This window comes from Trichechus manatus, unplaced genomic scaffold (genome assembly GCF_000243295.1).
Source record: "Trichechus manatus latirostris isolate Lorelei unplaced genomic scaffold, TriManLat1.0 scaffold00227, whole genome shotgun sequence".
NCBI lineage: Eukaryota > Metazoa > Chordata > Mammalia > Sirenia > Trichechidae > Trichechus > Trichechus manatus.
In genome coordinates this window covers 1,555,343-1,567,516 of record NW_004444163.1, presented here as the reverse complement: position 1 = coordinate 1,567,516, position 12,174 = coordinate 1,555,343, and the positions used below count along the sequence as shown (strand labels likewise).

Below are 12,174 nucleotides of genomic sequence, written 5' to 3'. Positions count from 1 at the left end.
TCTTGGATAGATATCTTGTCATCTTTCACCATATCAGGGAAGTTTTCTGTCAACAAATCTTCAACAATTCTTTCTGTATTTTCTGTTATCCCCCCTTGTTCTGGTAATCCAATCACTCATAGGTTATTCCTCTTGATAGAGTCCCACATAATTCTTAGGGTTTTTAAATTGTTTTTAATCCTTTTATCTGATTTTTCCTCAAATAAGTTGGTGTCAAGTGCTTTATCTTCAGTCTCACTAATTCTGACTTCCATTGCCTCGATTCTGCTCCTATGACTTTCTCTTGAGTTGTCTAATTCTGAAATTTTATTGTTAGTCTTCTGGATTTCTGATTGCTGACTCTCTACGGATTCTTGCAGCCTGTTAAATTTGTCTTTATGCTCTTCTCTAATCTTTTCAGTTTCCCTATTGCGTGTTCTGCATTTTGCTTAGTTTCCTTCCTCATGTCTTGAAGAGTTCTGTATATTAATCTTTTGTATTCTGCCTCCGGTAATTCCCAGAAATTTTCCTCCTCTGAAGCCATCATGGATTGCCTCTTTATGTGATTTGATATTGACTGTTTTCTGCAAGCTATCAATTAGTTATTATATTTATTTATTTTATGTTTGCTTACTGTGTCCTAGCTTCTTGTTTTGTTTTGATATGCCCAAATAGGCTGCTAGTATGAGCTAGTTTGATTATTGGCACCTTTGAAGCTCTAATGTCCTGTCACCAGGTTGTTAGATCTGTTACTAGGTATGTGAGCTCAGGAGTCCACCCACTCCTCCTGTAAGGATTCAACTCAAGTGCCCAGGTAGATAGCCACCAAATGTGTGGTGTAGGCTCTCACTTATAGTGCTAGACAGACATGGGTGATTGGTGTAGGCACAGGTTTCTGGCTACAGCAGGGGGACACACTCTGAGCAAGGCAGGAGGCTGACAGCCACCCCCAAGTGTTCAGGAGGAAGGTGTGTCCCTGTTTCTTAGAGCACATAGGTGGGTGGGTTTTGGAGCTGGACTATTAGCACCTAATGCTGTTGGCTGTAAGGACTGGGGGTCATTTCGTATTCATGGGCCGCTATTGCAGGTGGCTAGGTGGCGTGGGTGGAGCTACCAGTCCTCAGGCCCCTGATGTGGGTAGGTGAAGACCCTGCTCAATGGGCAGAGCAGTGTCAAATGTCAAGAACCTCTCACTTCATAGCTGAAACAGTTGAAGTTAGACTTCTGGTATATACCCTGTTGTACTGCAGTAGTTAGGGCCTATGCTGTTGAAATGGGCCCACACAAGTCTATGCAGGGGGAAAGGCACTCAAAGTCCGTGGATCCCGTATGCCTGTGCCTAGGCAAAGGAGCTGTGCCTACCCTGGGTTCCTAGCTTAGGGGAGCCGCCAGTTTATTTTTTCCCGTTTGTTAATTAGGTCACTCTCCAAGGCAGATAGAATGGGTCTGGACGTGTGACGGATCCTACTTCCGGCCCAGGGTACTCAGCAATTGCTGAAGCCACTCCAGGACCAAGTGCAGAGCGGGGAGCGGGAAGGTAAATGGGAGAGAGGTTTTTTTTCCCTAAGTGGGGTGTTTTTGATCTGCACAGTAGGCCGTATGCCATTACTCATCTTTCACCAGATAAAGGGCTACTTCTCACTGGTTCTGGGTAGCTGTGTAGACTCTCTGGTGCTAGGTCTCTCCCAGTGCGGAAAAGGCGCCTCCTGAGCACCACTGCTTGTCTGCCTCACCACTCACCCATGAGCTGCTCAGGCCTGAAGGGCTCAGGCTCACGCTGAGTCAGGTCTGGCAACTCCTTGCTGCTTCTGAAGGATCTCTCCCTCCCCCTGCCACTCTATCCAGTTTCTCAACTCTGCCTTTGATGTTCATGGCTCCCACATTGCCATATACAATTGAATCACTTGTTTTTTGGGTCTGTGTTCTAACAGGGGCCGGAAGCGTCTGACTACTCAGCCATCTTGGCCCCGCCTCTGCATCTGAATTTTTTTAAAGCTCCCCCAGGTGATTCTAATGTACTGCCAAGGTTGAGAACAACTTCTTCCCCTACCTACCTAATATAGACATCATGGGGACACAAGAATAGGGACCAAATGGCTTCCTAAATCTTTACTATCAATAAAAACCTCTTAGAAGAAATTCCCTTGTCATTTTGAAGCACCTCTATTAATACTAATGTTATCCTTATTGCTCCATTATGGGTTGATTTTATAGATAAGAGTGCTCTGAAATGACCAAATTTAGGCAGAATTCCAGCCTTATGCCTCAATGCTTTTTTGAAAACACTATTCTTTTTTGTATTGACTCCTTGTTGTTCATTATAGTATTGGCTGATGGTATGGGTATTTTTTTCAAGCAAACTGTTTTTCCATGGAAGTCATTATGAATACAGTACAATAATTCTGCATTATTACTGTCAGAACCTAGATTGAAATTAATGACCTAAGAATGGAACAAACAAAAAAGTCTGCACCAATTAATTCCCAGAGCTCTCCAAAGAACTCTTCCTAACACTTGAAATTTATCATGAGGAAATATATTCCCTTCTTTTTTTTTTTTTTATGGTTTAAGATTATGCAATAGAATTCATTTATATTTGCTATTCATAATTTATAACCCCACAGTATTCTTGTGTTTATGAAAGTGTTTTATATATTCATTGATAAGAATTGTCTTGTCCTCAGGAAAAAAAAATTTAATTTAAAATTTGAAACAATAATAAACAACAGTAAATGTGCCAAATCATCAGTAAAGCCAGTTTATTTTTCAATCAATTTCCTTTGGGGGGGGATAGAATTGCAGGTGCTTAGAACCAATTATGTATCATTCTCTGGGGATTGTGATTCAGGGAAATTAGACTCTCACATTTGCCTGGAGGAAGTGCTGGTATGGAATATTGGATTGGAAGAGATTTGAGAACATCCTCCCTCCAGTGCAGAATCTCTTTTGCATCCTCCTGTCAGGTGGAGTTTAAATACTCCCTATGAAGGGCAGCTCCGTAATTCACGAGAGCACCGTGTGTTATAAAATTCTTTCTTAGATCCCAGAATATTAACACTTGAAGGTACAAGTCACCCATTTTATAAGCCAAGGTCAGTAAGGCTGAATTTTCCAGAGTTTACTTGTTGTTGTTGTTGTTAGGTACTGTCGAGTTGGTTCCAACTCATAGCAACCCTAAAGGACAGAGTAGAACTGCCCCATAGGGTTTCCAAGGAGCTGCTGGTGGATTTAACTGCTGACCTTTTGGTTAGCAGCTGAGCTCTTAACCACTACGCCACCAGGGATTTGCTTAGGCAGGCCTATGTAGCTACATGAGCATGAACTTGAAGTCCACACACAGGTCTGGGACAACGCCCAGTTCCATGATTTGTGTGACTTTGAGCCTTATTCCTTCACTGTAAAATGAGAAAAATAATTCTTCCTTTAGATGCTTATGCTGAAAATTAAATCAAATATAGATAATATGGTCTGGCACAGTTCCTGGCACATGTAACAGAGTAAGTGCCAAGTAAAATTTAAAAAAAAACAATTGCCACGGAGTCAGTTCTGATTAATGGTGAACCTACGTGTATCAAAGTATAACTGTGCTCCATGGGGTTTTCAGTGACTAATTCCGAGGCACCCCAAGGTGGACTCAGACAGCCAGTCTTTCAGTTAGCAGCTGAATGTTTTAAACATTTAATCCACCCAAGGACCCAAGTGACCAATAGATGTTGTTAAACTTTTTCCTTTCTTCCTATCAAAACCTTCCCTCTTCATTCATACCTACTTCGAATGTCCCCTTTTTCATGAGCTGTCTTTACTGCTCCTACACACAGTGCTCACTCCTGTCCTCACATATTTTGTATTTACTCATGTTTTGATTTATATAAGGAATAGGGATTAAATGACCAAATGAATGAATGAATGAATGGTGTTGAGACTCAATCTCTTGCACTCACCAGCCTGACTGTGTTCAATTCTCTTCCTATGCAGAGGCCTCTCCAACTAACCTCACCAAAACTTTCACCAATCACACTAACATCTTCATCGTCAACCACACCAACACCATGCTTACTGGCCAAACTGTCGTCCTGGAAGAAGGCCAGACGCTCGTTCTAAAGTGTGTTGTTTCTCAGGCGAAGAACTCTTCCCTCCAGTGGCTGGCCCCCTCAGGGTTTACCATGTTTTTAAATGACCATCCTGGTAAGTGAAAGGGAAATAAAACTGTCACCAGACCTCAACTTGAGGGATTTTCCAGACAGACAAGGTGGTGGGAAAGCCAGTGTGAGTCACACAAAGGGTGGTCTCAGCCCACTTACTGTTACACGTGAATCACATCCCCAAGTCTGTTACTTCACACATAGTTGCTTTTTCTGACAGGAAGTCTGAAATGGAAATCCCACCAGAATGGTTTGTAAAAGGGGCCCACATGACAGAGAGCCTTTCCGTGCCCCTACCCCATGTCCCACGTTCACTTTCTGATTGTCTGTGACCTTGAAACAACTGACAACACAATCATTGGCAGGTGGGGTGGATGGCAGGCTGACACTATCACCTCACATCTGGAGTCAGCTGCTTCATCTCTCATCTAAGAAGCCCAGAGTCTCACCACAAATCTCCCCTCCTTGACAGTCCTTCTCCTCCTGTTGGTCTTAGCATAAAATTGAGATCACAAAGCAATAGGAATTGACAGGATGTATTACTTTGGACAGAGATTCAGTCATTCCTCTCCTCACAAACACCCATGAAACGAACCCTAGATGCCTGAGATGGAAAGGGACTCTTAAAACGTCTACTGAGTTCATCTCTTCGACTTTGACGGCATTTTCATTTATTATTCCGAAACCCAAAATACTTGGTAAAGTTGCCAAAACAGCAACTTTTGTCTTGTTTATGATGCAGACCTCTCAAGAATTTTATATTCTTAGAAAACATTATTAAATATGGATATTTTAAATGTAAAATAATCAAATATATTATTTTGAGCTAAATCAGCTATTATTTAATCCTAGATTCCAGCAGAATAAGTAGATACTAATTGTTTAACAAAACTTCTGAGAAAAAAAATTAAGTAGAGATAATCCTGTTTATTAAAGCTTTTTGTTTTGTTTTTGGTAAACAGGAAGAAGCTGGCCATTCTCAGATTTCTGCAGCTGAATGCCTTGATCTAGCTCAGTGGTTCTCAAGTGGGGGTCATTTTGTCCCCCAAGGGACATTTGGCAATGTCTGGCCATATTTTTGGTTGTTATAACTGGAATCTAGTGGGCAGAGACCAGGGATGCTGCTACCAAAAAAAACCAAACCCGTTGCCATTGAGTCGATTCTGACTCACGGCAACCCTATAGGACAGAGTAGAACTGCCCCAAGGGTTTCCAAGGAGCAGCTGGTAGATTTGAACCGCTGACCTTTTGATTGGCAGCCGAGCTCTTAACCACTACTAAATATGGTTGAATGCATAGTACAACCCCTCACAGCAAAGAACTGTCAGCTCAAAATGTCAACAGTGCTAAGTTGAAAACCCTGAATTCTCGCTCATGTATGTTACAGTGTCACAGGCCTCAAAACTGTTGTTCCAGATAGGGAACAACCTTCCTTAGTCAGCCATTCAAAGTATAACTATTTCAGACTTGTTCATATTATATATCTTAGCAGTAAAAAGAAAAAAAAACACCCACTCATTTCAGGAGCCTCTCATTTGCTAATCGATCTTTGACTTGAGATGGAAATCTCATACAATCAAGAGAAATGTTTGCTGTTGGCTAGAGCTTCCTGGGACTTTTCTCTTTGCCATTGGCTAAACACCTGGAAGGATTAAGTCATAATCTTTGGGAAACTTCAAATCATAATGAACTTTTTAAAATTAAAAAATAAAAGGCACACAGCTAGACTGATGAATATCAACCCATTTATCTCCCATTCTTCACATTCATTGTGACAAGATGACCTCAAATGAATCGGATTTTTAAGAAGTAAATCTACTGGGGCTTTTTTCAGAATATTTAAAGAAAAAAAAAAAAGTTACTTAAAATCCTCCCACAACCTGAACCCCACACAAGCATAGTGTTCTTATTTACAAACACAAATAACAAAATCTGTTTATTTCACAGATCCCGAATCAAAATATTTCATTTCTTAAATTGACTTTGAACTATTGAGAGGCATCTAGCTGCTAACACTAGAATTTTGAAGGCAGCTAAATCAAAGACATGACATTTGTTTCTTGAAAGTGTGAAAATCCAGATATTCCTGTGAATAATAAATCTACTGAGAGTCTGTATTCATCTGATACCTTTCCTCATAACCTCTCTTTTTCCCTCTTGTACAGCTTTAAAAAATCCCAAATTCCAACTTCTTCATCACTCCATCAATGAGCTCTCCATCAGCTTGTCTAACATAACTGTGCAAGATGAAGGTGCCTACAAGTGTTTGCATTACAGTAACACCTCCGTGAAAACAATGGAAATTAAAGTGATTGTGCTAGGTACGTGCAAGTAAACCCAGTAAGGGAACAGTATACTTATGGACAGGATATATAATTTTTAAGCTTAACATTTTAGTAAAAAAATAAAAAATTACTGCCAATAGCAAGGCATTTCCTAGGCCACCTCTGCCATCTTTTGTTGAACGGAAACAGAAGAGAACATTTTGAGTGGCGTGCTTAGAACAAGTTCTGGATAAAGCTTGTAAAATTTATCTTTGGTATCAACTAAATTTCCTCAGGATAACTAAGAAGGAAGAGACTTAATATCTGATAAGCTTTGACTCTGTGCTAGGCATCATGCTTTGCTCTAGGGAATCAAAGATGAATTAGGCACCATCTCTTACCATGAGGAAATCAAAACATGTATGTAAATAAAGAAAAACCCCATGACAGTATGTACCAAGATATAAGGTGCTGGGCGATTTGCTCACATTCTCTGCCCAGCAGGAGTTCCTATTTTCTGTTGGGAGTGTATTAGTGTGGATAGGAAGTGACAGCCTCATGACAGTCTGGACTTACTCAGTCCTATGAATGGTCAGTTGTGTCAGGTATAAGTTTCACTATCTTTACTTCCTTGTTTTGTGTGTGTGTGTGTAGAACAGATCAATTAAAATCATAGTTTTTCATTAATCTCTAAATAACACAACCCCACATACTATGCAAATGAATTTCTTAGACTTACTTGTTGAATTATTACAGTGTGGTGCCTGCCATAAGTAAGGGCATGGCAGGAAAGCAGTTGAGAAGGAATGGCCTTCTGCAGGTTTTGAGAACCAGTGGGGTTGCCTCCACCCACCCTTACTGGCCATCCCAACACTCAGCCCATGGTCTTCTAATGAACAGTTTAAGGGCTGAGTCCAACACTAGACAATTAGCTCCTTGAAGGGCTGTACTTTTTTCATCTTTGTATTGCCAGCATCGAACACATCTATTGCTCAGTTGGAGCTAATAAGTGCCTGTAGAATGGCTAGACGGCAGGATGGCTGAGTAAATAAATGTGGAAGAGTGCAGCTTTGGAACAAAGTGTGGAGCTGAATGTGAAAGAAGGAAGCTTAACTAAAAAGATTTTCCAATACAGAAATAGGAAAAAAAAGGACCAACTTGCCCTTTATAAGAGAAATACATTTTTGATGTTACATGAAGGGAACAGAAGTAACTTACATTGGGGTGAGTTATAGACTCGTGAATGTGTAAAGCTGGAAGAGCCTTAGAGTTTATAAAGCACCTCTTTCTTGTCAGAAAAGGAAACTGATACACCCAGAAGTTAGGGTACTTATCCAAGTTCCTACAACTATTGGTGACAGAGGTGGGACTAGTTTCGGACTTTTCAGGGACTAATCACACACTGAATAACAAACATTCTGAATTCAGCCAAAAGAGCTTTGCAAGCATATAAAAGCCCTTTATCTTGACTGTATTCTGGAAAAGGTCAAGTAAAAAATATGCCTATGAATTAGACCATACCCTAGAACGATCCTTAGAGAGTATTAGGCTCAGTGCTCTGCTGAGATATGTAAGCCAGCTAGTAAAACACAGGAAAATCCATTTTCTTCTAGCAACTCCTTCCAAGGCATTCCTGGAAGTGTCACCCATCAAAGGCCAAAATGTAAAACAACACGTTGTGTTTAAATGCTACACCATAAGAAGTATGCCCACTCCGCAGATTACCTGGAGACTGGACAACGGCATGGAGTTCTCCAGTAAGTGAAGTAGTTCTCGCTTTCTCTGTTTTCTTTCCTACTTCATTTCGAAGGGTTTTTTTGAAATGTTCTGGCACCCTCTGGTGGCAGGATTGCCAGAGGACACCATTTAATATTTCATCTGTTCTTTCCCAGGAGATTTACCTTTATAACCAATCAGTATTATGCCTTAATCTTGAAAGACTAATAACAAATAATAAAAATTTTTTTTTTGCTTAAAACATGGTAGAAATTTAAAGTTGAATGTTGATTATGGCCTCTTAAAAGTTGATGAAATTTCCTAAAACAAGAGGTACATGCTTTTAGTATATGCTTAGCTGTATGCTTTTAGTCCTGAGCATAGTAACTTTTTAGCAGGCATAAAGCTGAGAATACACTTAACATGATACGTGTAGTTGGGACAGACATGATCGTACTTATATAGTGTACTACTGTGTCATATTCCCAATTACAGATGAAAATTTTATGGTAACAAAGAATCTAAACGTGGAGCCGTTTGATTGAAGCAGGATAACTAATTAATTGTGATGTTTGGGAACTGTATATAATTTGCTTACATTTCAAAAGACATTCCATTTAATATTTATGTAATCATAGTTTCTTAGAGCTGGAAGGGACCCTTTACAGTTCAGAAAACTGAGGGCCAAATGGAGTTCTAGAGAAAAGACCTAAAGCCCAGATCCAATTCCCAATCCAGTGTCAATCTACTTCATTATAAAATCTCTCTGTTAATTTGCCTATATTCATGCAACCTGAACAACCTCTTGGGTCTTTGTGTCTCACAACACCATCAGGTTATCCTTCTTGCACTACAGGCTTTGAATTTGCCTCCAGTAGTGAAGGGTTTGAAAGGAGCCCTGGCGGTGCTATTGTTAAGCACTCAGCTGCTAACCAAAAGGTCAGCAGTTTGAACCCACCAGCTGCTCCAAGGGAGAAAGATGTGGCAATCTGCTTCCATGAAGATTACAGCCTTGGCAACAATATGGAGCAGTTCTACTCTGTCCTAGAGGGTCACTGTGAGTCAGAATCAACTTGATGGCAGTGGGTTTGGGGTTTGGTTGTGAAGGGTTTGTAGAAACCTATTCGCCTGCTTCCCTTTGTGACCAGAGACAAATATGTACAAGGCGGGGCTAGCTGATGCTTGAAGTCTAATGTGTTTGCCACAAAGTCAAAGCCACTGGTGTCTGAGAGAACCAAACTCTTCTAATAGCATTGCCTAATCACAACCTCATATACCTCTTTAAATTGCTATATAGGTGGACCTTATCATAGTTTTGAACCTGATAGGAAGAAATCTAATACTACCAGCATAATCAATGTGTTTACGTATGACAAAAATTCAACAGTGGACTGCATTATCCGACATGAAGGCCTGCGAGAGAGAAAACTGGTAACAACCTTCCGGTTTAAAGATTTGGGTAAGAAGCAGTGACGTCACTAGGGGGCGGCGAGGGGTTTGTACCACACCGAGTGACACTATCAGAGGGGGTGACATCAAAATGACTGTGTATAAAATTTCTGTGCAGTGTTTCAGCAGAATTTTATTATTTTTTATAAAAATATCCCTTTAGTTAGTTATAACAACAAGTATCAACATACCAACAAGGCTAAAACTCTAAGTTAATTTACTTTTTGAACCTTCTAATGCCTTCTGATCAAAGCTTTCATTATTACTCAATTGCAGTGACGCTTGTAATCGTGTGGTTTTGTCTGCATGTGCTACAAACATGTGCTGTTGTTTTTGTTGCTGCCAGTGTTTTTATAGTAGCTGAGTTTGTCAATTTTTCTGGTGTTTTAGCTGCAATATTGTGGTAATTAATATTTGTGAACATTTATCAATAACTTTTTTGAGAATGAAGTAGTAACTAATGAAAAAGAAGGAATTTACAATTTATGAGTAACATTAGTACGAAAAACATTCTGTATGGTCGGATACCGCAGGAGGTCCACGGGGTTGTGGGGAGTGGGTAACTCCATGAGTTACCACACTGGGTAACACCAACCCTAGTGATGCCACCGTTAAGAAGAGCAAATTATTGTCTTTAATCATTTCTAATTTACCTGAATATTATACTATCAAACAAATTAAATTGAATGGGCAAACTCCTTCAGAGTTAAATTACTATCAACCAAGCTCTCCTTAATAGCAAATTGCTTCAATGATTGAAATTTTTCCATCTGAGTAATTGTTTCAATGTTGAAAAGAAGCTCAGTTATGCAGAAAGACCAGCCAAGCATCATCTATAAACGGTGTCATGCTTGTTTTTTGATAATGATAGCTAGCATAATTTGACCTTAAATAGTTTTATTGTAGTCATGTATTTGGAGAGATCAGATAAAGCATACTGCGTCTTTGTACTTGACCCAAAAGGAGATAACACTAACTAAAATAAATCTAAACTTGTCCATATTGTTTTATATTAATAGAAAATACTCATGCAGTCACATCAAGACATGGTTACTCTTCATGGTTACTATTTAATTTTATAAGATTTATTTTTTTATGGCTGTTTTGAAGATTTTAGTTTAACCATTTTAATACCCTGAGCAGATCACCATTTAAAACATGAAATATTAAATGTGAAGAGGGCTCACATCTATTTTCAAAATCTGTGTTCTATAACTCCTTCTCCAAAAGTCCAACAAAAAAAATTGTAGAACTATGTAAGACTCTTTGAGCCAAGGGGTCTCCTGTAAAAAGTAGCATGAATCGTGAGTCATGTATTAGCACTCTGTAATTAGTAGGAGCTTCATGGTCTTATAAGGTTCTTCTCAGTGTTAAAAGAGATTCCCAAAGTACAAGCAACCACTCACATTAGTGAAGGAGGAAAATGTTGGATGCTGATGTATTTACTGAGAAATCTCTTTTATTAAATGAAATAGCTGATAAGCAAAGGCATGTGTTAAGGGTGAAGTTGTTTACTAGAAAGTCGCTGTTGGAAAGTTGATGCGCTGTCCCATGGGAGCTATTGCTGTGGTTCTCCTGCCCTTCTCGCTGCCACATGCTTTCCACAGGTCACTTTCTCATCAAACCAACAATAGTTCTTGAGCCAGCTGCATTAGAAGCCTCAAGCACCCATAACCCACCGGACTGCACCATAGTCTTACAAAACCTCATCCTTCCACCTCATCTGTGGAATGGAGCATAGGGGCTGTGGAGAGGATTACCAAAGGCAAAATAAGACTTTATCTGTCAAATGTTTTCCAAGACATTCAGATTCTTAAATAAAAGAACCAACAATATGGAAAAAACAGATATTTTGACTTTTCAGCAATCGTTCAAGTCATCTACAAAAATTATGACTGAGGGGAAAAATTGCAATTTCTCCTCCTTCACAACAATAGTTACCCGTGATTCAAAATCATAGCTACAAAATGTTTTTAATAATAATAATAAATTAAGACTTGACTTCTGTTTATGATCTAGCTATAGATTATCTGGCATCCACTGTTAGATCACCAACAGGTCTTCAAAGCAGAACTCCACTATCAGCTGTTGGTGACTTCTGTTTGCTTATTATTTTTATCCTTTGGTGAGCTACTACATTGACATACAGATATTACAAATGTTTATGGAAAATATAAATATTACAAAACTAATTTCCAATTAGTTTAAAAATTGCTGAAGATGCAAAAATTTAAAACCCTTTAAAAATCATTTACAAGTAAACATTTAAAAATACTTTAAAACACCTTAAAAAACAAGTCCTAACTTGTAAAGTAAGGATTCTGACCCCTTCCATCTCCACATTCTCTGTAAGGCAGGACCTGGAGGAAATGGGGATCATACAAGCACCATGTCTGAGTAAAGACAGCCTTTCTTTTAAAAGCTGACAGTGTGATGCTTGAAGGAGAACAGAACAACAGGAAGAGATTAGACTACCTTTGAAATAATTTATGTCATCATTTTAGTATTACAAATGAGCAACCTAGGTTTCCTATTACTTATCTGGGAATGGAATACAAAAAGGTTATAGCAATAGTTCTCAAATGTTTTGGTTTCAGGAAATTTTACACTCTTAAAAATAATTG

General features: G+C 39.2%; 1 protein-coding gene across 1 annotated transcript in view; it reads left to right on the top strand.

Annotated features, from left to right (window-relative positions):
• CRTAM (cytotoxic and regulatory T cell molecule) overlaps nucleotides 1–12,174 on the top strand; it is a 38,321-nt gene that overhangs the window by 13,188 nt on the left and 12,959 nt on the right. Inside the window, exons 2-5 of the mRNA XM_023742973.1 lie at nucleotides 3,955–4,164; nucleotides 6,287–6,442; nucleotides 7,999–8,142; nucleotides 9,399–9,560. Of these exons, the coding sequence (XP_023598741.1) occupies nucleotides 3,955–4,164; nucleotides 6,287–6,442; nucleotides 7,999–8,142; nucleotides 9,399–9,560 (672 nt within the window). The remainder of the gene's footprint in view (nucleotides 1–3,954; nucleotides 4,165–6,286; nucleotides 6,443–7,998; nucleotides 8,143–9,398; nucleotides 9,561–12,174) is intronic.